Genomic DNA, 26,583 nt, shown 5'->3' with positions numbered 1-26,583 from the left:
TCCTCACCACTGACATGGGGTCAAATGATGCGGGAGGACCAGGGGCAGAAAGTGGCTCATCTGGACAAGCCTGTCCAGGGATCAGAGCCCAGAAGCAGATCCAGATGACCCCACGGGCAGGGCGCCCTTCGTAGAATTCCATTCTTTGTTCGGGCCAGCTCCTGTCTGTAAAGTGAGAGTCTTGACACCCCGGCAAGGCCTGCGCATGCTGGGTCTGGGCCCAGACAGCATCCGGGCTCAGGGTCTCGTCCCTGCTCCCAGGCATCTCCTTCCTCCGTGATGACGAGGCCATCCCCAGCGGTGCCGGCTTCCCTTCCATCCTCCTGCCGCGTCAGCAGGGGTGGCGCACAAGTCTCTCCTATCAACGGCTCCTGCAGGAGTCCCAGAATCAGGTCTGGAGGACCCTTATCATGTTCCATCTTCTTTCCTCACCAGATCTCTACCGCCAGGGGCCAAGATGCTCTGGCTGGCCAGCGCTGTGTCACTTCCTCCAGCCCCCGGAGGAGTCGTCCCCATGAAGCTCTGGGATGGAGGGGGGGTTGGCTGCCTAGAGGAAAACCCAGGGGGCAGAGATTCCCTCTAAATGCCTACATCCACCATGTAGGGCTGAGGCTTCCCTGGAGGGGCAGATGGTAAGAATCTGCCTGCAATGCTGGAGACCCGGGTTCCACCCCTGGGTCTGGAAGATCCCCTGGAGAAGGGAATGGGCACCCACTCCAGTATTCTTGTCTGGATGTTTCCATGGACAGAGGAGCCTGGCAGGCTATAGTCCATGGGGTCGTAACGAGTCTGACACGATTCAACAACTAACACACACTCCCCTTAGTGCTCGATTGGCTGGGCGTCACTCTTCGGGGTCAGGACATGCCATCTAGAAAGGAACCAGAAGACCGGGAGATTTAAAGGGTGGGTGAATGTGGCATCCCCCTCCCCACCCCTCGCCAGGATGCAGAAACTGCTCACCCAGTCACAGAGGGCAGGACAACCTCCCAGCCCCACTTTGAGACTCCCCTCCCGCATTATCGGGGCACCAGAAAGGAGGCTCGACTACAGGAATGTGGAGAGGAGGTGTGTGTTTTGCAATGAGAGGGAAAGACAGAGAGAGACACTCTGGGTGTCACAAGACACACATACAACCCCCCTCAATGTGGGGGTCCCTGCTGGGGGAAAGGAGATTCCAGGCGTTTCATGATGTGAGTGGAGGGGAGGAAGTGTCTTTTTATTTAGATCTTTTGCTCCCCAACTCACCTTCTATATACAGTTGCCTTAAGTATTTTCTCTGCAAATGTTGAGTCCGGCATCAGATGTTACCATTTTTTATTCACCTATCAAACAGGATTTTAAGAAACACCTGAGGAGGATAGTCTCATGTCTTAATATTTACCCCCTGGTGCGACAAATATCTGGTCAGTTCGATCCTCTTCTTTCCTCTCTGAAGTTCCAAACCTTCTTCTAATTTCTTTGAATCTTCAGAGAATCTCCTCTAGCCATTCTTTCCTTGTAGGGTCACTGGCAACAAATCATTCTCGTTTTCATTCATCTGAGAATGTCTGTCCTCCTTCCATTTGGAGCCACCTGGTCTTTGGAATTCTGTTATTGGGGCAGCCTTGCTGGACCAAGATAGAACTCAACCTCTTCCTTCTTCCTCTCCCATCCATCCTCCTTCCAGCCATCCAGCTATCCATCCATCTGTTCTTCCATCATCCATCTGTACAACCAACCATCTATCCTCCACCCATCTATCCATCCATCTAAACCAACCATCCATTTCCCATCCATCCATCCATCCATCTAAATCACCCCTCCATCCATCCATCCATCCATCCACCCATAGTATCTATATAAGCTTCCTTCCCTCCTTCCTCCCATCATCCCTCTTAGCTTCCTTGATAACTTTAAGCTTCCTGCTTACTTTCTCTTCTTCCCATCTAGGATTTAAGGCAAATGTCACCAACTGCCGTCCTTCCTAGAGGCTTCTGTGTGCAGGGGACCTCTCCGGAAGGAAATACAGACAGCATGGAACTGGAGGATAGAGTCTGCACGTGTATCCGTATTATGGATTGAATTGCATTTCCCCAAATTCATATTGACACTGTAACCCCCAGTGTATTCCTGGGTGGGACTGCATGAGGGGATAAGGTCTTAAAGAGGCTAAGAAGAGGTCATTAGGGTGGGCTGCTCATCCAACATGACTGGTGTCCCTATAAGGAGAAGAAGAGACACCAAACACGCATACAGAGAAAAACCACAAGAGGACACAGGGCCAGACGGGCTGCCAGCCGCGGAGAGAGGCCTCAGGAGGAACGAAACCTCCTCCCTACAGCCTCAGGAACAGAGACAAGACGATTCTGCTGTTTCAGGCCCTAGTCTGTGGTTTTATTGAAATAGTTGTTTTACAACGTTGTATGAGTTTCAGGCATACAGCAAGGCGATTCAGTTCTACACACACACACACATATATACAGATATCTGTGTACATATACGTTTTAATGGATTCTTTCCTATTAGTGGCTATTATAAGATATTGAAGATGGTTTCCAGTGCTATACAGGAAGTTCTTGTTGTTTATCTATTTTAGATATAGTGATGTGTATATTTTAATCCCAAACTCCTAATTAATTTCTCTCCCCTCTTCCCTTTGGTAACCGTAAGTTCATTTTCTATGGGAGACTATTTCTGGTTTGTAAAGGTCATTTGTATGATATTTTAGATTCCACATATAAGTGATATCCTATGATATTTATCTTTCTCTTTCTAACTCGCTTAGCGTGAAAATCTCTGGTCCATTCATGTTGCTGCAAATGGCATTATTTCATTTTTACGGCTGAATGTGATGCTATTCCGTTATATACATATATGCCATGTCTTCTGGATCTATTCCTCTGTCAGTGGACATTTAGGCTGCTCCCAGGTCTTGTAAATAGTGCTGCGGTGAACACCGGGGTACCTGTGTCTTTTTGAATTTGAGTCTTCTCCAGATATATGCCCAGGAGTGGGACTCCAGGGTAATTTTCTTATGGCACACACTTGTTGCTATTTTAGTTGCTAAGTCATGTCTGACTCTCTGCGACCCCATGGACTGTAGCCCACCAGACTCCTCTGTCCGTGGGCTTTCCCAGGCAAGAATACTGGAGTGGGTTGCCATTTCCTTCTCTAGGGGATCTTCCCGACCCAGGGATAGAACCCACGTCTCCTGCCTCAGAGGTGGATTCTTTACCACTGAGCCACCAGGGAAGCCCATTAGACACACTTAGCAAATTAATAAATATGCCCACTCACTTTTGCTGAGAATGCAGTCCAGAGGAGAGAATTTAACCTGCACGCAGCACACCTTTCCTGGCACGTAAGCTCCTCGAGGCAGGTGTTAATGTTCAGTCCCTATTGTACCTCCCCCCAGCCCCTCGACACCTGCAGGCTCCCAGTGTGTGAGCCCACGGAACCTGTACCCGCTCCAGGCCTGCAGGGTGCAGCTTCTCTTCTGGTGGGAGGCTGATGGGCAACCGGGCGAGTGAGGAGCCTGGTGAAGGGCCCGTACCAGTCACAACTCTGACATCAGCTGCAGAGTTTGGTTCTTTCTGGGCCTCCACCTTCCCACCTGTAAAATGGGGGCTCGAACCTGGGTCTTTAGATTCACCGTGATTTTCCTTTTAGAAAGGTGTGTATTTAATTACACGAACAATGATGCATGAGTTATTTTTGTGAAAGAGCAAATTCTATGGGCAGAGAATAAGTCTGTCCCCATGTCACCCACTGCTGCCCACCCTCTCACCACTCTGGACCGCTGGGTGAGTGGGTACATACGTGGTTGGTACCACTGTGGTCCCAAGTCCATGTCACTCCTGGCTCATTCCTCTCCTCTCCCTGCCCCCCTCCCCCTCCCCACCGCCCACCTCTCCGCCAGCCTCTCTGGCCTCCCCACAGCTTCTCCCTCCTGACCCCTCACCCTTAGACTCTGCCTGGAGTCATCTCGCCCCCACACTTCAATGCAGACCTTCCAGACCACACTGACTAACCCAGTCCGCCTTTTGTCTACACCGGATTCCATCCCATGCACGGACGGCTCCGTGGAAGCCCATGGATGCTGCGATGCTTCGCCCTCATCAGCAGAGACGTCCTGGAACACATCTCCACACTCAGCAGCAAACACTTCTCCAGGGTGCTGGGGTCATTTCCTAGAGCTGCCGTAACAAAGGCCCGCACACCAGACCGCAACAGCATGGCTCTGTCCTTCCCAGTTCTGGGGGCCAGTTCTGATGCTGAAGCTGAAGCTCCAATCCTTTGGCCACCTGATGTGAAGAGCTGACTCATTGGAAAAGACCCTGATGCTGGGAAAGGCTGAAGGCGGGAGGAGAAGGGCACGACAGAGGATGAGATGGTTGGATGGCATCACCAACTCAATGGACATGAATCTGAGCAAGCTCTGGGAGATGGCGAAGGACAGGGAAGCCTGGCGTGCTGCGGTCCATGGGGTCACAGAGACGGACACGACTGAGCGACTGAACACCAAGCTCTGGAGGCCAGCGGTCTGAGATGGAGGTGTGGGCAGAGCTCTGCTCCAGCTTCCGGGGGCTCCAGGAGTCCCTGGGCTTGTGGGCGTGTCCCTCTAGCCTCTGCTTCCGTCCTCCCGTGGCCTCATTTTCTCCCCCGCGTGTCTGCTCTCTGTGTGACAATATAACACTGGACCCTGGATTCAGGGCCTTCTGGGTAACCAGGGTGCTCTCGCCGTCAGAGCCTTATGCTTGCAAAGACACTTTTCCAACTAAGGTCACATTCACAGGTTCTGAGGTTAGGACTTAATCATATCTTTAGGGGGCCATCCAACCCACGACTGATGGACAGACACTCGTAAAATTGCTGTGTTGGAAACTGTTAGTCACTCAGTTGTGTCTGACTCTTTGGGACCCATGGACTGTAGCCAGCCAGGCTCCTCCATCCATGGTATTCTTCAGGTAAGATTACTGGATGGAGTGGGTAGCCTTTCCCTTCTCCAGGGGATCTTCCTGACTCAGGGATCGAACCCAGGGCTCCTGCATTGCAGACAGAAGCTTTACCATCTGAGCCTCCAGGGGACCCCCTGTGTTGGAAAGTGCATGCACATTTAAAACACTGCCAGAGGCTGTCCGACTGCATCCTGAGTGTATCCAGGGGTGATGTTCACATGCGCTTGGGCTCAGAGGCAGACTTCTCAGAAGCCCCGACCTCATTTACTTTGGGGAGACTGAGGACAGGTAGCGATGGTGCCTCATCCAGAGCTTCACCCACCGCCCACGCCAGCCCGGGCTGGGGCCCTGCCGTCCCCATCGGCAAGGACTGGCGGGGCCTGCGGCAGGCTGGCGAGCATGGGGGTCACCTCCTTCATTCTCAGCTCTTCCATCCTGGGCCCAGAGCCCCAGATGGAGTAACTGAGGCTGAAGCCTGGACCCCAACGCCAGCCTGCAATGACGAGTCTGAGACGTTGGATTGAAGTGGGACTCAGACTCAAGCTACCTGGGTGGGCCACGCTCCAGGACACCCTGGGGGATTTGGAAGGCGGGGCTCCGTAACCTGGCTTCTCCCATCAGACCCGGGTGACCTGTTCCCCGGCCCACGTTTTCTTGTTCCCATGTGTGATCTGAGGGCCCTGAGCCAACAGGGGCAGTGGACAGGGCTCCGTGATCAGTCCCAAGTGGGGGCCGGGTAGTCATGGGGCTGAGTCGAGTTGCAACAGAGGTGGCTGCCCCCCGCCCCACCCCCGGCTTGGACACTTGCCTCTTCAAAGCCCGGCAGCTGTCCGGAGCCTCTGTGAGTAATGCTGATAACTCCGTCTCCATGTCTGCTTTCAAGATGACAGTGATAACCTGAGAAGAGGGTCTGACACACACTGGATCCTTATCGTGCTTATGGTTCCGGGCTGGAGAAGTGGAAGCTGGGGAGTAGAATGTTCCAGCACCCACAGGCTGGCAACAACTGGGGGGTACGGGAGCCTTGGCCCAGGGCTGCGGCAGCTCGGGTGAGGCGGGAGCCCATCCGAAGCACAATGGTGCCCCCAGGTGGCAACTCCGGATCCCGAGGCTCGCGTTGCCAGCTCCCGCACCATCCTCTCCAGCCTCCAGCTCAGATCTCATCTTCGGGTTGATCAGCGGCAGCCCACCCATACTCTTCCGCAGACAACCCAGGGAGGTGGGAGAGTCTCCAATCATGGACTCCGGAAGAGTGTGAAAGGAGAGGAAAGCTTCATCCCTTCTGCAGCCTGACATTAAAAGTGTATTTATAATATTTATGAATTCATCCTATTTCCCACCTGCCAGGTACTCACCCTTTTATCAGCCCTCCGAGGTGGGTGTCGATATCCCTCCCATTTTACAGATGGGCACGCTGAGGCATGGGCAGGGGAATTCTACTAACACCCAGTGGGTGAGACTCGATTTCAGACGCCGCCAAAGCTGGTTTCCTGCTGAAGAGCAGAGGAGGGGAGGGCAGGCTGTTGAGGACCGTCCCCCCCCAACCCCACCATAATTGCCAGAGACTCCACTCTGGGCCTGACTGGGGGCCTTCCGGATGCCACCCTCCAGATGGGGAAGAACGGGGAAGGGGCGGGGGCTGCCTGGAGGCGGAAGGACTGTGGCCCTGGGAAAACCCATAGAGGGGTCCCAGGCCAGAGGGGCCACAGAGCTGGGAGGCAGACACTAGAGGCCCAGTTGAGGCCCCTCTGAGGAAAGGAAGGGGTGTCAGCCACGTGGAGATGCTGGAGGCCCCCACTCTGGGGTCATGAGTCACGTGTGCCCTGCCGGACGGGTGGAGTGTGCCTTCGCCCATCATCTGACCTCAGCAGGCCCCTTCCCTCTCTGGAAAACCATGCCTGGCTGCACCGGTCATCGCCTGGTCCGAGGTTCTGCCTCTCCAGGTGCAGTCCATTCCTAGAGGGCTGCCTCCCCTCCTGGTGGAAGATCTCTGAGCTCTAACCCTTTCTCTGATCACCTTCTCTTTCGGGAAGGCTCTGGGGGCAAACACAGCCATGGTGGCCTCTGGCCCCCTCTCCTTCCCAGGGGCTGAGGGTTTGCTTCTCAGCCGCCCGGGGCCCCTCACTTATTGGTTCAACAGCCTCTTGCTTACTCATTCAACAACCGTCTACCGGGCATCTACCTGGTGCTAGGTCCTGCACGAAACGAGCTCTGCGGTTTTGGTATCTATTAATACTAACACTCAAGAGTGTTCATCCCGTCTTTGCCACCTTCGTGCTCTGCTGGGCTCATTCGCGCCTGACTCTGCGACCCCATGGACTGCAGCCTGCCAGGCTCCTCTGTCCGTGGGATTTCCCAGGCAAGAATACTGGGGTGGGTTGCCATTTCCTGCTCCAGGCAGGGTCTTCTGACCCAGGGATTGAACTCGCATCTCATATCTCCTGCACTGACCGGCGGGTTCTTTACCACTGCACCATCTGGGAAACCCCTGGGCTTGGAGTAACCACCGCCCGGCCCGTAATGGATTCTGCGACAGTGGGAAATAGCCCTTCCCCGATTAAGCCCCTGAGGCAGCAGTGTTTCTCTGTCCCTGCAGCCCAGCCTCGCTCAGCCTAACACGAGGTGAGCCCTCCTCACAGTGGAGGGCTTGTTGCCACGGCTTTGTGCCACTCTCCCCAAGACCTCTCTGCTCCTCGATCAGCGCGAGACCCTCGGGGACCCGCCTGGGTTTGAGGAAGCAAGGAGTCCGGCCCTGCCTGCTGGGACTCTCCTTTCAGGAAAGGAAGTGGCGGTCAACCCTGCTTCTCCTTCCAGCGCTTGGAATCGAAGGCTCTGCCTCTGTGGATCCCAGAGTAGAGGCAGAGAGATGAACGCCCAGGAGCTGGGGGGCTGGGCGCGCACAGTCTGGGCCGCATCTCAGAGCTCGTCCTGCACGCGCTGGCCTGGGCGGTTCGACCACGCAGGGGTCTCTGCTGCCTCGGGGGCAGAGACTGACCCCTGCTGGCCAGGGCCCTTCTCTAGAGCAGCGATCCCCAATCTTTTTGGCACCAGGGACCGGGTACTTGGAAGACGATTTTTCCACCGGCTTGGGGGGGGCGGGGGTTCGGGAGGTAATGCTCGCGATGGGGACCAGTGGGGAGCTGCAGGTGAAGCTCCGATGGCTCCCTTGCCGCCGCTCACCTCCTGCTGTACACCCCCTTCCTTACAGGTCGCAGGCTGGGGACCCATGATTTAAGGCGCTCAGGGGACCCCTAGTGGTGGTCACTGCTCACAACCCAGGCTCCCACCGCACCCCAGGTCTCCTGCTTTGTGGCTGCGGGGGATTCCTGTGGAGGCGGGTGGAAAATGGCCCTTGCAGGCGGGCTCCAGAGCGCCTCTGGCAGACAAGGAGCAGAAGAGACTCCGCCAGAAAGGCTGGAAGGGACTCAGCCCTTGGATGCTCGGCCGCCTGCCCCAGCCGGTCGCACTTGATGAAAGCCTGGAGAACACCTCCTTTTCCAGCTGTGCTGTCCCTTATGGGTGGCTCTGCTGGTAAAGAAACTGCCTGCAATGCAGGAGACCCAGGTTCGATCCCTGGGTTGGAAAGAGCCCCTGGAGAAGAAGAATGCTACCCACTCCAGTTTTCTTGCCTGGAGAATTCCGTGGACGGAGGACACAGTCTGTGGAGTCGCAAAGAGTCAGACAGCTGAGCGACTGACACTTTCACTTCATGATGCGTGTAGTACAAGACGGAGATCTGCTTCCTGGAAGAGAGTTGTCATCTCATGACTTCTGTTTAAGACATTGAAATCCATTTTTTTTCCCCTGATTATGAAAGGCTATGCTACTTTGTGATTAAAAAAAAGATCAAACTCATAAAAACATAGAAAATAAGTATTATTCACGATCTCATCAATCCTATCCCCCAGAGAGGAAGTTCTGTAACTCAAGGACTTGGATAGGATTAATCTACACTAGGAAAGGGACCCCAACTCTGCAAATTAGTTTTGAACATATATTAAAAACAGTCAGTATACTTGCAGGTTCCTTCTCCAACCACCACGGGAGCAAATGACACATTTTGTTATTAACTTGGTTTGTTTTGTTTTCATTCTAATAAAATGGTCATGTTTCCAGTTCAGCCACTATAGAGCTCAGATCAGGTTTGGTTTGGTTCATTTTGGAGGTTGCCTACTATTTCACTGTGAATATAAAAATTAAAAAAAAATCATTTCCAATAAGACAACACTTTTCAATCAACTTTGATGAAGTTTTTAATTTCAGTTATATCCACTTGGTTCTCTTTGAGAGAAGAAAATGCAAAACATTTCTATTTTTAAGACTGTGTTTTATTTGTTAATACAGTAGATGCCTGGCTTCTCTTGTGGCTCAGCTGGGAAAGAATCCGCCTGCAATGTGGGAGACCTGGGTTCGATCCCTAGGTTGGGAAGATCCCCTGGAGAAAGGAAAGACTACCCACTCCAGTATTTTGGCCTGGAGAATTCCTTGGACTGTATAGTGCATGGGATCACAAAGAGCTGGACACAACTGAGCGACTTTCATTTCACTGGAAGTTGATTATACCAGCTCCTTTGTATTTTTGTTATGAATTATTTAATATTAATGTTTTGAAATCATTGGAATAAGTGCAGCTAAGGCAGTTTTCAGAGGAAACTAAGAATGTAAAGTTAGAAATTTCTATTCCCTTGAAAACCTTTTTAGATAGTTTTCATTGTGCCCATTTAAACCATTCCTTGTTTTTAAAATTAAATTAGCTATTTTTGGCCGTGTTGGGTCTTCGCTGCTGCACACAGGCTTTCTCTAGTCGGGGTGCACGGGCTTCTCGCCGGTGGCTTCTCCTGTTGCAGACCACGGGCTCTGGAGCACAGGCTCAGCGTCGTGGCGCTTGGGCTTAGTTGCCCCGTGGCATGTGGGGTCTTAGTTCCTCAACCAGGGATTGAACCCACGTCCCCTGCATTAACCACTGGACCACCAGGGAATTCCCCAAACCATTTTTTATTCCATTCAATTAGATGGAGAAATTTCAGTTCCTGAGATAAACACAAGCAATCATCACAGCGTTTTGTCAGAAACTAACTTAACAAGGAGAGAGATCAATTCCGATTTTTCTTGCTTGCTTTTTATGGGTTCAGTTGCTAACTCAGACACCAAATTTGAAATTTAGCTAAAATTTTTGCAATAAATTATATTTGGACTTAAAACTTAGCTTCTTCTACCTTCAAGGCCTTAACTTTAAAGTCTGGTCTTTAAAGGAGGCAATTTGTGAAAATAATATTAAAAAGCCAAAATAATGTAATCAAACTCTTGGCCTTCAACGTTAAGACAATCTGTGTTCAAAACAATATTTTAGGAACACAATCAGAGAAATAAATGCAGTGGTTGGGGGGAAGCCCTGTAAAGCTTAAATTTTCAGACTAATAGTTTGAGTCAGTAATGTTGACTTTTGTAAAACATACAATCTTTCAAAGCTTTTGCACACGTCCTTAAAGCTTGAAATTAACTCATGCTCCTCTGTGTAAGTCTTTATATCCATGAGTTTTACCGTACGGCTGTGTGAGTGCTCAGTTGTGTCCGACTCTTTGTGGCTCCGTGGACTGTAGCCCACCAGGCTCCTTGGTCCATGGAAGTTTCCAGGCAAGCATGCTGGAGTGGGTTGCCATTTCCTCCTCCAGGGGATCTTCCCAATACAGTACAATTGGTCTCTTTTTTTTCCTCATCACATATCAGTTTCCCTCTGCCAAAAGACAGAGCTTTTACTTTCTTTCAGCAGATAACGGTTTATGCTCATGACGTGTATTTTATGTATGTAATAATAAGAGAACAGTTCCTTTACTTGGGACATGTTTGCAATACAATGTGAAGTGTTTGGGGGAGGGGATGGATGTAAAGTTGTACATATATGAAGATTATTTTTCTGTGGAAATTCAAAGGGGAAAATGTGACAAAATTAGCAAAAATGAATTGGTGACCAGAGTGGATTTGTTTGCTTGCGTGTTTTGCCCTTTTTCTTATATCCCAAATGTTTTGTGATTTCATTTGTTTATGAAAAATGGACAAAAAAAGCTAACAAAGAGAAGATAACAAAATAATACAAAGTCTACTTCACTTCATCTTCACAAATATATTTTTGTTGGGCTTTTTATTTAAGTAACTCATGTTCACTGTATGAACATGGAATATTCAGAAAAAAATATAAAAGAGGAAATTTAAAATAACTGTAATTCCAAAATCTCGATATAATCACTGTTAACATTTGGGTGTACTTACTTTAGTTTTTTAAAAGCATAATTATTCAGTGTCATTGGAATCAGAGTATATGTAGAGTTTTTTCTTTATTTTTTACCCTTTGTTTCTATTTTTTTTAATTTGTATTTTTTATTTAAGTATCATTGATTTGCCATATCACATTTTAGGTGTACTGGATTTTTTTTCTCTTTTTCTTTAAACATCAGGAGCCTTCTCTGTGACATTACTCTTATTTCATATATATTATTTTTGGTGGGCGCTTAAAAGTCTTCACTGCGAATATCCTACCAGATATGTACCATCATCCTCACTTTGTCATCATTTCTGGCTTTTGTAGCTCATGCTATAATACTTCATTGGACATCATTGTACAGAAAATTTTCACTTTTCTCTGTTTATTTCCTTGAGCTGAAGTCCTAGAAAGGAAATTCCTAGGTAGAAGGGTAAAAAACATTTAAAATGTCCTTCTTATCTTTTTGAACTGCTAGATCAAAAGGTAGCTTTAACTTAGGCATCTGTGGGCATTGACAGTATTTTCCTTCTAAAAATGGTGATTTTTTTTTTCCACTTTAAAAAGGTAAAAAAATGAGGCTTGTTCTTTCGATCCACATTTTTTTTTTAACTACTAGTAAGTCTGTCTTTGCAAATTTGTCTGCCAGCAACCTGTGTTTTTCTTTTCTGTGAATTGTATATTCAAGTCCTTGGGCCATGCTTTTCCCTGTTAAGGTGCATTAATTTCTTATCCATTTTAAGAGATTCTTCATAAACCAGAAACACTATTCCTTTAGTTATAATATTTATGACCAATATATTCCCAGATTATCTTTGGTTTTTAATTTTGTTCATTACCACGTTCTCACGTGCGTGTGCGTTCAGCCGCTTCAGTCGTGTCCAATTCTTTACGGCCCCGTGGACTCTAGCCCACCGGGCTCCTCTGTCCCTGGGATTCTCCAGGCAAGAATACTAGAGGGGTTGCCATGCCCTTCTCCAGGGGATCTTCCCCACCCAGTGATCAAACCCATGTCTCCTGAGCCTTCTGCATGGGCAGGTAGATTCTTTACCCCTGAGCCACCTGGGAAGTCCTATTACCACACTTGGACTTGCATAAATTTGCATTGATTTTCCCTTTGTGATTTCCCCCGTGTGGCTTTTCATGTGTTAAAAACGAGTCTCCATACTTACTTGAATGTTCCACCTAAATTTTTAAATGTCTTGCTTTTTTCTTTAAAAAAAAGTCTTTAATTCATGTAGAACTATTTTGATGAATGGTATGAGATATAAAGGCTTTCCAGATGGCATAGTGGTAAAGAATCCACCTGCCAACACAGAAGACGCAGGAGGCACAAGAGAAACCAGTTTGATCCCTGGGTTGAGAAGATTCTCTGGAGAAGGAAATGGCAACCCATTCCAATAGCTTTGCTTGGGAAATTAATGGACAGAGGAGCCTAGCGGGCTACAGTCTATGGAGTCACAAAGAGTCAGACAGGGCTGAGTGATTGAGTACATGAGATATAAATGGAACTTGACTTTTCCCAGACAACAAGTTTTCCCATTTTAGTGATTGATGAATATCCCTTTTCCCCATTAATTCATGGTGCTTTTCATCCTGTGGGAAGGTTTTGCGTTTTCTGAGTCCCCTTCCAGGCCATTCCATCCCTATTCCATTCATCTGTCTATTCTTGAACAAACATGCTACAATATTTTTATGGATACTGTTGTTGAGTCACTAAGCTGTGCCTGACTCTGTGCAACCCTATGGACTGCAGCCCTCCAGGCCCCTCTGTCCAGGACACTGATTTCCCAGGCAAGGATCCTGGAGTGGGTTGCCGTTTCCTTCTCCAGGGGATCCTCCTGGCTCAGGGACACAGCCCGTGTCTCCTGCATTGGCAGGCGGGTTCTTTACCACTGAGCCGCGTGGGAAGCCATATTTTTATGGAGGCTTTCTTTTTTCACATCGGGTATAGCAAGTCCCCCATATCATTCTCTCTTTCGAAAGCATCTTAGTTATTCTTATCAACTTATTCATCCAGATGAAATTTATTTATTATTTTAATTTTTTATTGCTTTGCCTGCACTGGGTCTTTGTTGTGGCTCAAGGGTTTAGTTGTTCCATGGCATATGGGATCTTAGTTCCCTGACCAGGGATTGAACCTGCATCCTCTGCATTGGAAGGTGGATTCTTAACCACTGGACAACCAAGGAAGTTCCCAGATAGAATTTAGAGTTTGACACACTTCCCCCAGATCATGTGGAAACTGGGGTTGCATTTCTTCCTGTCTTGGGTGGCGGGGTAGTTATCCTTGCATAGGTTCTGCTCAGATCTTATTTCTAAGAAACTTATTGTGACCATGGTAAAGTGGATTTCCTGAGTATCCCTGTTCAGACCACAACTAATTATTGTTAGAATAACAAAAAGCAAGTGATTTTTTTTTTTTTTTTGGCGATTCAACTGCATAGCTACTTACTGAACTGAATTATGAATTCTGAGAGGGTCTTACATGCTTATTTTGGAATTTCTAGATGGACCACCACACCTACATATAATGACACTTTGTTGTCTTTTTTTCCCCAAAGATAGTTAAGACTTCTTGCTCCATTTTATTGCACTGATTAGGTCTACCGGATATGTTCAAAGCATTCTTGTTTTACTCCTGATTTTAATGGTAAAGCTTTTGGTAATTTATATCTATGTTCCACTGTGGCTGATAGTTTGACATACCTTCAAAAAATTGTGTCCAGGAAGTACCTGCCATGGAAATGACAAATGGGAGGACTAACACTAGAAGCTATTTTTTTTTAAAGGGGGGTGGGGGGTGCCTTCAGCTGGAGAGAGGGCTCTGGGGGTTGTTAATCACAAATCATTTTGTGCTGATTCTTGATTCTCTGCCTGAATTGTGAATAGCTCTACTTTTACTTGTAGCTCAGCTGGTAAAGAATCCGCTTGTGATGTGGGAGACCTGGGTTTGATTCCTGGGTTGGGAAGATCCCCTGAAGAAGGAACAGCTACCCAATCCAGTATTCTGGTCTGGAGAACTCATAGTCCATGGGGTTGCAAAGAGTTGGACATGATTGAGTCACTTTCACTCATTACTTTTACTGGGGCTCCCCTGGTGGCTCAGATGGTCAAGAAACTGCCTGCAATGCAGGAGACCCAGGTTCGATCTCTGGATTGGGAAGATTTCCCTGGAGAAGGGAATACCAACCTACTCCAATATTCTTGCCTGGAGAATTCCATGGACAGAGGAACCTGGCAGTCTACGGTCCATGGGGTGGCGAAGAATCAAACACGACTGAGCGACCAACACTTTCACTTTCTTTCTGCTTTTGCTTTAAAAACAACCGCAAGAATAAAAACACAAACACTTTTATTTCTAGTTTTCAAAGAACTCTAAAGTTTTAAGAATGGAGGCCAACAGTTATTCATTGAGTGTTCAGAGCACCCAGGCTCTTCCTTTCACCTGCTGCTGTTTCAGACTCCCGGGGGGTCTGGTCAGCCCTGCGCTGTTTCTCGAACAAAAGCCCAAAGGCCCTGGAATACCGTTATCCTGGATTCAGTGACCTTTTAGGCAGGGGTCTCAAGTCTGACTTGAGCCTGGAGGGCGGCCCTTGGCTGTGGATCGGGGTCGGCAGGGGACCGGGCCACTCTTCTCTGGGTACTGTCTCCATTCCGCGAATTGCCTTTCCTGGAACTTTTCCCCCCCAAACCTCACAGGCCCAGAGCCTCTTAGCCAGAGCTCCGGGAGCCGTTTGGTTCTTTGATAAATTTTCCGTTTCTTTCCCTGATCCTTTCTGAGCCGCTGTTGGCAGTTCGGTGGCTTTTGCCTGGTTTTGGGAAAGTGAGATCATGGGTCAGCCCCGCGTGGCCAGGTGGATGCTCCAGGCAGGGACCGACCGAGCAGTTCGCCGACCGAGCCGGGAGGCGGGGCAAGGGGCCTCGGGGCGGGGCCGCGTCCCCGCCTAGCTCCGCCCAGCGCCGCCGCCGCCGCCGCCGCCGCCGCCGCTGCCGCCGCGCACGCGCCCTGGGCCCGTGCCGGCGCGTGCTGGGCCCTCCGGCGTGCCATCGTTACCCGGCCTGCCCCGCGCGGCCGCCCCCGGAAGTGAGCTCGGCGTCGCGAGTGGCCGGGGTTTCCGCACGCTGTGGCCTCGCGTGTCCGCGGCTCCATCGTGGGGCGGCAGACCCCGACGGGCGGGGGGCTGGTCGGCGGCCGCCATGGCCGGGGAACAGGACATGTTCGACGCTGTCGTGATGGCAGATGAGAGGTGGGTGGGTCGGGGCCCCCCGCCCTGGCGTGTCGGCTCTCAGCCTTGGGGTGCGGCCCTGGGGGAGCGCATTGGGGCCGCAGAGGCGGCCGGCGTGGGAGGGCCCAGGATGCTGTTACTTCCCCTTTACTCGTCGGCTTTTCGGGCGAGCGCTAGGCACCCAGCTGCTCCTCCGGACCCGCCTCCCTCCTCCGGGGCTGTCCCCATGCATCTGCTCGGCCTGGTGATTGCCTCCCTCCAGGGACGCCCCGTCCTCGGGTGGGGCGGGCCTCAGCCATCTAGGCGCTGCCCACCTCTTTCTTGTTCCTCAATGGTGGGACAGACGGCTGCATTCACGGACAGGCTCATCAAGGTGTCAGACGTCATCCTTTTCCCTCCTGAGCCCCTGGGCAGCGCCTACGGGCTGTTACAAGGAGGGGGGCTCTTGGCTGCTTTGATGGCCGTCTTCCAGTGCCCGGCCTGCTTGAGACATCGATAGCCGATCGTGAGAAAGAGGGAGCAGTAAGCGATCAGTCGCTGACAGTTCATTTGGAACTTGCTGTGAGCTGCATGCTGAACTAAACCTTGTACCCCCCGTTATCTGTTTTATCCCTACTTGTGAACTAGATCCCGTCTTTGAGATGGGGAGGCAAGGTCACTCCCAGGGCGGGAGCCAGGATAAGTGGGAGTGACACACTTGGCCTCACTGGGGGCTCCAGCCCGCCCCTTTCACTTTGGTGGCCCGTGGGTTGTGCTGGTGACAGTCCCACTGCCGGCCCCTGTAAGTCAGAGCCTTTATTCTCCCGCAGTCTCTGCAGTCATGATACGCTTTGCAGTGACCTGATGGCACGTCTCCCTGCTTGGCTCCTGAGGTGTGATGGAAAGCCTGGTGCAGACAGCAGTTTCCTTTGTCTGTTTTGAAGCACTTGCCCAAACAGTCTAGCTTACAGACTCGAAGAACTGGGGTTGCTGACTAAGTCACTGGGGAGATTTCAAAAGGCAGATTCCTGAGCTTTACTGAATATGAGGGGCGAGGCTCCTGAATTTGTATCTTTGGAATTTTCCTGTGTGTTTCCAGTATTCTGCCCAGTTTGGGAATCCCTAATTCAGCCTGGCTTCCTCATTGTAGAAGAGCTGAATTTGGCTTCAAGAAGTACAGCAACTTCAAAAGCAGAGGCTTCAGGAGGGGTGGAGCTGACATTGGACCTAAGTTTTATGGCTCAAGTTCTCTTGTTTTCCTGTGATACTAGGTCTCGTCTTGCGGTCTGGGTCTAGATCTGGGTCGTGTGGAGGAGAAGAGTTTTTCCAGGAAGAATCCTCTTTATCCTGTTTGTTTACTCAGCCTTGCTGCTTCTCTGTTGCAGGTTTCACGGGGAAGGGTACCGGGAAGGCTATGAAGAAGGAAGCAGCCTGGGTATGATCGAAGGGAGACAGCACGGCACGCTCCATGGAGCTAAAGTCGGATCTGAAGTGAGTGGGACCCCCCACCCCCCACCCCCCCGCCACTTAGAAAGGAGTCCTGTTCTTTTACTGTTGACAGTTTACCTTGATGGTCGGTATGATCATGCCACAGTTTCAGGCCTCTTAAAATGGCAGTAGGCTAGATAGAATGTTGATGGATTCATATTCCTAGGACAGAGCCTGCAGAGCATGTCGCTGTGTGGCAATGATGCAGTTGGGTAGGCTGGCGAAAAAACAAGTCCCTCGTCACCTCAGTGGATGTCAGTCCTGCAGAGAGTGAGCTCCCTGTGTCGTGTGACAGTGTGCCATTTGTATTTACATTGGAATTCCGTAAAATCCCTGATTTTCCTTTTCTCCTGCCTTTTGACCTGGATAGACCCTCACTTACAGGTAACTGGCCGTAAACAGTGAAGTCTGAGGCCATCGGAACTGTATTAGGCATCTGTGGCTTCAAAACAAATCAGCACAAGGCACGTGGCCTTAAGACAACCAGTGTTACTCATCCGACAGAGGTCCTGGGGGTCCGTGGTCCAGGAGCAACCGAGCCAGCTGGTTCTGGCTCAGGGCCCCTTGATGCTGGAGCTAAGAGTCAGCCAGGGCTGCCAGCCACTTGAAGGCTTGCCTGGGGCCAGAAGAGGTGCTTCTCAGATGGCCCACTCCTTCGGCTGTCTTCAGCACGTGGCTGTCTCCATAGGGCCACCTGAGTGTCCTCCTGACCCTGTGTGGATGGCCCAGGTGGGCAGGGCAGAGCTGACATTGCCTGTTAACACCTAAATACAGAGGTCACATACCGCCTCCTCTTCTGTGTTCTGCTCATCACAGCCACCCGACATAGTCGGGAGACCACGCAGGCACGAGTACCAGCGGAGCGGGGAGGTGGGGCCCAGCAGGCCAACGTGGAGGCCGGCTGTTCCGCTGATGACTTGACCTCCGACTTCCATTTCCTGCTCCAGGATAGTACGAGAAGAAGCACCCCTGCGCCCCCTCCTGCCCTCCGCCTCCTTAGTTTTGAGAACCTGATAATTGATCAAATACAGCGCTCGGTTACTCATCACACTCTTAAATGTCTCGTTAATTCACAGATCGGGTGCTACCGAGGCTTCGCGTTGGCTTGGAGAGGCCTCCTGCATGGTTGCGCCACTGAGAGAGACAGGTAGAGCTGAGCCTCCTTCCTTCTTCGGCATCGCAGCCGGAGTTGCGGCTCCGTGGTGCACCCTGATCGCGGGTGGTTAGAGTCCTCGTCTCCTCGTCTGTAACACGGAGAAGATAATCGGGCTGAAGTAACCTCACGAAATTGTTACGAGGTTTACAGGAAATAGTACCTAGAAGGTGCTGGGCCTGTTTTGGGTGTTGGATGAACACCTACTGTTTTCCCAAGAGTCCTCTGATCTCCCCCGCCTTTTCCCTGGAGGCCTTCAAGCGCTCGGTGACTTTCAGTGGCCCTGCCAGTCAAGGCGGGTTGGAAACGATTTCATCTTCTCGTTTCCCCTGAGCTTCTGATAGAGCACAGTAGTCTGGGTGTGATCCAGGCTCAGAAATGGTGACTCCGTCGTCACCGGGACTTTTAATGTAGCCAGAAGGTCTAACGAGATGACCCGGTCCATGTGTTTCGCTGTGTCAGCCTGGAAGCACTAAGGAGCCATTAGCTGTCCTCTGTAGCGTTTTAGCCTGCTGAACCTGTTCTTACGGGGTGCCGCTTCCCGAACCCCCGGGACTGGGTCCCCACCTGCGGTCTTCACTCTTCACGCTTGCGTGCAAGGCTGTCCCGCTGCTCAGGGGAGTGGACGCGGGGCTTCGGTGGCTGCTCTGCATCATTCGGTTGCCTGGTGGCTTTGCCTGGCCGGGGAGAGACTCCAGGAGCGTGAGTGACAGAGCGCAGAATCTGGCATTCCCCCGTCCATGTGACTTGTCATTTGGAATGTTTTGAACTTCTAGAATTTGTGCCACCGCCATATTGACGTGTCGGAGCACGGATACTCGAGATAGAGTCTGGGTGATCCTGGGGTCGCTGCTGTCTGAGCTGTCCCATCACTGGGCAAGTGGGAGCTGACCAGACTCGTCCGTCATGCAGGGCCCCCTCGAGGGGGTTTTCCTCTAAAGACCCAGCGGGGCGGCGGGGTAGCCGGTGATCTGGTTGGGACGGTGGGTGGCAGCACGTGGCGGCCCTGGGGGCGGTCAGGGCTGAAGGTGCCTCTGCACTCCCGGTCCCGAAGGTGGGCGGGACGCGCCTGAAATGGAATTCCCCGGTAGCCCCCCCACTCCCTGCGCTGGTGTCTGCGGCTCACGGAGGGTGTGAAGGTTCCTGTACCTGGGGGTTGCCAGCTCACACCCAGGGCAGGGGTACCCCTGTCCTAGAGCCGTGCCCCCAGGCTCCATCAGGCAGAGGGTCGTGTCAGGGCTGGTGGGAGCCCCACTGCCCCCGCCCCACCAGCAGAGCCTACACCCCTTTATCTTAGAGGAGTGATTTTTGGATTTTCTGAGTCTCTACAGTTTAAAAAAAAAAACGATAGAAGGCGGGCAGAGGTCCTTCGCTGCTTTATGTTCCAAGTAATGATGTTAAAAGAGAAACGCCTGCCCTGGGTGTCCTCACTCGGTGAAGCCGGGGACCCTTCACCCCGGAGAAGGTGGTGGGAGCCTGTCTCAGCCTGCAGGATGGGGTGTCCAGCGGGTGACCCTGGCTCTCTGACCCTCCCCAAGATGCCCCTGCCCTCCCGCAGGCCGGTGGAGCCCCGTCTTCCTTACTGGAGCCGTGAGTAGGCCACACCCCCAGGGCGTGCACCGACCTTGACCGTGCCCCGGGCTGAGTGCGTCTGGCGCAGCTGCGGTGACCGGCCGTCGGGCGGGGCTGCTCGGGGACTTGAGAGTGGGCGGTGGTCCCCGCGTGTGGGCACCTGCCTTCCATCTGCGGGAGACCGAGTGCCTCAGCACTTTCCTTCGCTCGCTGTGATGCTGCGCGTTTGTGTTTTCCCCGAGAGGCAGCTGTCGTAATTCTGTAAACTGGTTTAAGGGCAGCAAACGTGAGCGGTCCTGGTTGCTTTGAAGGGCTGTCGCTTCATCCCAAGGATGAGTCCTTCGAGATTCCCTGGGAACACATACTAGTATGTTCCCGACGCCCGGTGATCGGAGGTGGGCAGGGTCACTTGCCCGTCACCCAGAAGGGCGCCTGCCCTCCCCAGTGGGAGCCCTGGCCTCCAGGGTGTGGTGGAGACTGACGGTTACTCAGCACTGTTACGCGACAGGTCCTGGGCTTTCTCTGGATTATTGATCCTCCTGAGCCTGGGAGGTGGCCGTCAGGGCCCCATTTTACAGATGAGGATGCCGAGGCCCAGAGCCGTGAAGTCCCTGAGTTCCTTAGGGCGATCCTGCTTAAGGCTGAGCCTCTCGTCTTTCTGGGGAAGGGGGCTGAACTCAGATAGCAGACACTGTGGACGGAGCAGGCTTGGTGTTCACCTGCTGTTAACCTCCCCGAGGCCCTGAGTGTGAGGGTTCCAGATCCGAGAAACCCCCCAGATGGGAACAGGCGTGGCCATGCCCCGCGCTCTTCGCTTCTGGTCCTGTGCTCCGGGGTCAGGCCTGGGGACCGGTGGTCTGGGTGCTCCTCGTGTCGCCCCTGCCACTGGTCCAGGCCGCAGCCGGCCTGGCGAGGGCGGTTCTCCCTTGACGTCGGGCGCAGGGGTGGGCGGGCGCCCGTTGCCAGGCGAGGGAAGGTTGTTTAGTGACGACTGAGTTAGCCGCCAGCTCCTGAACCCGGGCGTGCTCAGCGCCACTGCCTTGGGGAGCGCGCCTGGCGCCTGGCTGCGTGGGCCGAGCCTGCCGTGCCGGGACTGAAGGTCTTTCTTCCTGTGTCTTACAGCAAAAAGATGAAGGTCTTAGAGGCATTGATTGGGATGATTCAGAAGTTCCCTTACGATGACCCTACTTACGATAGACTTCACGAAGACTTAGACAGAATTAGAGGGAAGTTTAAGCAGGTTTGTGTCCCATGTGTTTCTTGTCGATCGGGGTGCCTGTCTTCGACGTGGCTAGGTGCCCTGGGGTCCCCCTTTGCTAACGGTTTTGGGGCCACCCATGCCGTGTCGTTGGTCCATAAAGCAAGTCCTCATGTACCTCGATGTGAGGAAACCAGGTCCATCTGGGGAGCAGGTGCAAGGACCCCGTGGAGGGTGCTGGCCTAGAGATAGAAGTCTGCACTCATCTAAAAAGCCACTTTTTCCTCTTGTGTTTCCAGTTTTGTTCATTACTGAACGTTCAGCCCGACTTTAAAATCAGCACGGAAGGTTCTGGACTTTCATTCTGAGGACGACAGATGAACAAAGACAGGACATCAAGGAGCAGATGTTCGTGTGTTGAGTGTTGAAAAATGTGATTAAAGGCATTATGAGGAGGAGTCATCGTTCTGCAGGGTCGCTTCCAGTCTGGCCGGTGAAACGGCCCCGTTCCGCGAGGTCCCCCCGTGTGGCCTCCGTCGCCCACCCTCCAGGGGCCCCTCCGCACAAGCCCGTCCCTGGTCGGATCCTGTCTGCCTTGCAGGCTGGGCGCGGCCCTGGCAGAGCCCTCGAGGGCTGCTCGTCTCCGCTTCAGGGTCCCGGCCGCCAGCTCATGGGTCCCCGCCACCTGGCAGGCCTGGCTGGATGCAGACCTGGCTCTGGATGGAAGAGACCCCCCCGTTACTCCCCGGGCCTTGGTCAGTGCTCAGAGGGGTCGTTTTTTAAAAATGAAGAGACAGGGTTGGCCCGGCAGGAGTGACGGGTACTGTGGCGTGTCCTGAGCCTCGAGATGTGCCAGCACTTTGTGCCTGCTCCTGGTGTTTTATTTCATCCCTTTGGGAGCCCACGAGGCAAGCGTTACGACTGGTTTATAGAGGAACCCGAGGCCTGAGAGACCGCCCCGTCCACGGGCTGGGACTCCGGCCCTGGCGCTCACCGCGTCTCCTGGTGCCCGGCCCGGGACACACGCCCCCACCCACAGGCCCGGGTCCCCGCCCGCAGTCCGCGCTGTGCTCATCACCTCCTGTGCTCTGGATGCGGGCATCCGGCTGAGAGGAGGAGAGGCCGGCCCTGTCCCTGGGGAGCCGGGACACCTCCGTGGACGCGGGCATCCAGCTGAGAGGAGGAGAGGCTGGCCCTGTCCCCGGGGAGCCGGGACACCTCCGTGGACGCGGGCATCCAGCTGAGAGGAGGAGAGGCTGGCCCTGTCCCTGGGGAGCCAGGACACCTCTGTGGATGTGGGCATCTGGCTGAGAGAAGAGGCCGGCCCTGTCCCTGGCTAGCCGGGATACATCCGTGGACACAGGCATCTGGCGGAGAGGAGGAGAGGCCGGCCCTGTCCCCGGGGAGCCGGGACACATCCGTGGATGTGGGCATCCGGCTGAGAGGAGGAGAGGCCGGCCCTGTCTCCAGAAGCAGGGACGTGCCCTTCCACGTCCCCGGGTGCGGGGAGGTACCCTGCTGTTAAGAACAGTCCCTGGGGGAGATGTGAAGGCCGCCAATCCGCCTGCAGACACCTTGGGGTCGCTGCGAGTTCGCTCCAGCTTTTACAATCCTCCCAGAGCATTTGGGTGCGCTCTGCTCCTCTGGCAGCTGCTGAGGGTCCCAGCGGGGCCTGGACGTTCGGCTGGCTGGGCGCCGAGGAGAGAGGCACGGCTTCTCGAGGCTGGTGGACGCACTGCAGCTCCGCCCAGCTCGCTGTCCTCGAGTCTCGCCGTGCGTTCCTGGCCTGCAGCCTCTTCTTAGCTCTGGGTGGGTTGGGCCTCAGCCCGCCGTCGTCACAGAGACCGCCAGCTCATCTCCGTCCAGCGGGTTGGAGGGCGCTATTATGTTCTTGGGCGGAATTTTGTGTTTCCTTGGATAATGTATTATTTTTATAATTAGAGAAAAAAAAGTAAACAGCATATTTTAAAGCCAAAGGCTGGCTGGGACCTTTCTGATGTGACTTCTAGTGAATTCGTTTCTTCTTCCGTGGTATTTGGGGGGGAGGAACCAGGGTCGCATGGGGCAGCCCCCTCTTGCGTTTGTGTCTGGCTTTAGTTAATCATGTGGAGGCGGCTTCCGTGGGAGGGCGTCTTGCTGCCGCCAGCCCCCAGCCCCTCGCACGCGTCCCCGCTGCCCCCTTGCCCTCCCGCCCCGTCTCGGCCTCTCCGTGGCCCCGTGTCAGGCAGACCCGCAGCAGCCGTTCCTCTCCCCCATCCCGAGGGGTGCAGCTGCCTTGTTGCTGTCTTCAGGGCCCCTGGACCCTGAGCTTGCCCTGTGGCTGCCCAGCTCTTTCCTCGAGAGCTGATACCCCGTGGCCCGGAACCCTCGGTCACCGGAGAGACGTCCTGGATCGTACAAACAGTCCCCGCCCCATTGCTCGCACTCTGACCCCACAATGCCGCCTCCAGCCACGGGGTCCAGAAAGCTTGCTCTTCTGGGTGATGAGATGGTGGAGGACGCTGGCGGGCTTCGGGGGAAGGTCACTTCACTCTTGAGGAGATGGGCTCTCTTTTGGAAGTTGTCCCGTGGGGATGTGATACCAGAATTTTGACAGGCAGGTCCTGATAGAGCCACCCCTGTGCCTGGCAGGGCCGAGCCAGGAGGACCCCCTGATGTCGTCACGAGGAGCTGTGCCAACCAGCCCCCGAGGCGCCCTGCCAACCAGCCCCTGAGGCGCCCACTGGCCGACTTCGAGTTACAGGAGCCTCATGCATGCCCTGGCTCCCGGCTTCCTGGGTGGCGCCGATGGTATAAAGAATCTGCCTGGCGACACAGGAGACGCAAGAGACGTGGGTTTGATCCCCGGGTCAGGAAATTTCCCCTGGAGTAGGAAATGGCGCCCCGCCCCTGTCTTTCTTGCCTGGGAAGTTCCATGCTTCTGCAGTCGGGTTTCCATGCCTTGCTCACCTTCTGCCACATCCCATCTCTTCCTGTCCACCTGACCCTTGGATTTCACCAAGGGTTCGCCCCCTCTCTGGCGGGCTCAGGTTTCCCAAGGCCTGCTCACCCTTCCCCCATCAGAAATCCCCCAGCATGTTCTGTGCCACATTATCAGTCAGCCAGGACTGCCACAGCAGATGCCCCACACCGGGAGCCTTAAACAACAGGTATCTGCTGTCTCCCAGTCGAGGCTGGAATCCAAGACCCAGGTGTTGGCAGGGCTGGCCCGTCCTGAGGCCTCTCTGGGGCGTGCAGACGGCCGTCTCCTCCTCATGTGCTCACGTGGGCGTCCTGTGTTCTTAAGGACTGCAGCCCTGCTGGGTCCAGGTCTACCTTGATGACATCTTCAAAGTTCCCATCTCCAGATGCAGTCACATGCTGAGGTCCTGGGGATCCATTCTCCACTAAGAATGTTCGTCGGGGCATCATTCAGCCCATAAGATCCACCCTGTCTGGCTGCCTGGACAGACTTAACTTGGAAGAGAACGCCATTCCACTTAAAAGTTGAAGTTACTCCATTTGGTTTTATTGAACATTATAATTGGGAATAAGCAGACTAATCTACCTTCCAGCTGAACTTACCCTTTGGGGCTCCGCTCTCAGGCACCGTGATGGCCGAAGGGTTTTACACCCACCCGAGGCGGGATTGCAGCCCGCCACACTTAGTTATTTCACCTTCAGCCCGTTGTGTTTCTCCACCCAGTGGTGAGGAGAGAATGGAGGGATCTGGGGGACAGATAAGAAGTCTCAACTTAGCAGTGTGGCTGCCCGGGGCCGCGTTGACCTTCCTCAGGTCCCTGAAGGGTCCACAAAGCCTGCAAGGTGGGGCCACTGTCCCCCCCGGCCCCCCGCCCCCCCACAGATGGAGGCGCGGGGCACCTGGTTGAGCTGAGTGACGAACCCGACGGCTGCGGTAAGTGGCTGACCTCAGGCCTCACTGAGCACAGCGGGGATCGGGCGGTCTGCACGAATTACTCTTAGCCAGAGCAGGGCCTCATTTCCCTGATAACTCACAGCCTGTCTGTGTGAGCAGTCTTGCATCTAGCTGATTGGGGTGGAGGCGGACGGATTTCTGGAACGGGACCCGCGCTGGCTGTGGCCGTAGCGGTGGGAACGGAACGGACCAGCACCTGCGCCCAGCCCTGTAAGCAGGGCTCACGGAAGTATGGGCGGGGAGCCTGGAAGTGTGTGTGGGGGGGTGCTGTGTTCAGCTCTGCCTGGGGAATAAGGGAGTGGGAAGGAGGGCAGGAAGGCTTCCTGGAGGAGGTGGCCTTGGCACGGCTCACTTTGGGAGCTTTCGCTTGAGCTCAGCACCCCGGAGAGTGTCTCTTCCACCCTACCTGGGGGCACCGTGTAGTTTGGAGAGATCAAAGCCTGCAAGTTAACAGGCACGGTGGTCCCAACTCCACAGTTATTCCAGTCCTTAGTGAGTGAAGTGAGGAACTGGTCTGCAGCCCAGGAAACAAGTCCCCAAGTGAGTCTGATCAAGCAGAGAAAAGCGAGCGCTGTGTTCAGTTCCCCAGGACGTGAGCGGCGTGCAGATGCCGGGCCAGGACCCCAGGGCCGACGGTCCTGTCCACGCCAGCAGGACTAAGGGGCTCCGTGGGGGCTTCACTGTTGCAAGAAGGACAGTTGCTTCTTGCCTGCAGCCCCGATGGTGGCTGCACTCCTCACCTGACGTCCAGGCCCTGGCTGCTCTGTCCCTGGGGGTCCCCGTGATCAGATCAGCTGGGCTGTGGGTCACCGGGGCTGTAGTGACACCTGAACGTGATCCTGCCTCTGCCGACTAAAGAGTGGGATGGAGAGGGGAATTCCTTGCTCCGGTAAACAACCACGGAACTGAAGACTTGCTGGTGGATGTCTCCGCCCTTTCAGCCAGGATTTACTGAACTTCCATTTTACTCCATGGACATGAACCCCTGAGATCATGGGGTGCTCCACGAATGTGCTCCCTAGCTCTAAGAGCTCAAACACACCTGTTGGGTTGAGCTGTGTCCCTTAAAAGACCCGAGAACATTCCAGCCCCTGGCACCTGGGAATGGGACCTTCTTTGGAAATAGGTCGAAAACATGCAGAGCGTGGAGCAGTTAAGCTCTGAAAATGCCTGGAAGGCCACATCAGACGACCTCCAACGGTAAGGGACAGTCCTGGGCTCCCGGAACAAAGGGGCTGGCTCGATCCAGCAGCTTTCCTGGAGGCCTGGTCCCCCTCCTGCTCTCCTGCCTGACCAAGCTTGCGCTCAGGCTCCACTCTGTGGCTGAAGCTCCCCGGGGCGCCCCCCACGAGGCAGTGGAAGGGCCATGCCAACCCCCGGAGTCGTAAGGATCAGGGTGGAGGGCTCTCTTTTCCAGAAACTCAAGAAAAATCTTTCCCGAGTCTCGCTGGCTGTTAAATTTCACATCTATCCTTGAACCTGCCACTCTTCCCAGGGGGCAGAGGTGCCGTAGGCTCTGAGCCCCTCAGCACCTATCCTGGAGCTGGGGAGGGGGTCAGTCCCCCCAAAGCCACGGAGTTGAGAATGGTGCTTCCCACTGAGCGAAATCTGGGGTCTGGCAATAGCAGGAGAGGCATGAAGACCAGGACCTGCCGGGGGAGGGTAATAAGCATGGCCTTGACCACCCTTGGGGACCAGGGGGCCTCCTTGCTCAGCTGGACACTGTGTGGGGTGACGGCGGTGGCCCTGGCGGGGCGGGGACATTTACTGAGTGACGGCCATGCAGCAGGCGTGTGCTCAGGGCCGCGTGGACCTCGTCCCCCCGTCACCCCAGGAGGCGGACACTGAAGAC

General features: G+C 53.7%; 1 protein-coding gene across 1 annotated transcript; it reads left to right on the top strand.

Annotated features, from left to right (window-relative positions):
* The first annotated feature begins 15,261 nt into the window (after positions 1-15,261).
* LTO1 (LTO1 maturation factor of ABCE1) lies at positions 15,262-22,784 on the top strand. The gene is made up of 5 exons (XM_065937959.1): positions 15,262-15,446; positions 16,790-16,895; positions 17,969-18,039; positions 20,740-20,857; positions 21,115-22,784. The coding sequence occupies exons 1-5, from the start codon at positions 15,397-15,399 to the stop codon at positions 21,181-21,183; spliced, it is 414 nt and encodes a 137-aa protein (XP_065794031.1). The 5' UTR covers positions 15,262-15,396; the 3' UTR covers positions 21,184-22,784.
* The last annotated feature ends 3,799 nt before the right edge of the window (positions 22,785-26,583 follow it).

The sequence above is a fragment of the Muntiacus reevesi genome, chromosome 5 (assembly GCF_963930625.1).
Source record: "Muntiacus reevesi chromosome 5, mMunRee1.1, whole genome shotgun sequence".
Lineage (NCBI taxonomy): Eukaryota > Metazoa > Chordata > Mammalia > Artiodactyla > Cervidae > Muntiacus > Muntiacus reevesi.
Note: the sequence above shows the minus strand (reverse complement) of the source record. Positions and strands in the feature narration are given on the sequence as shown.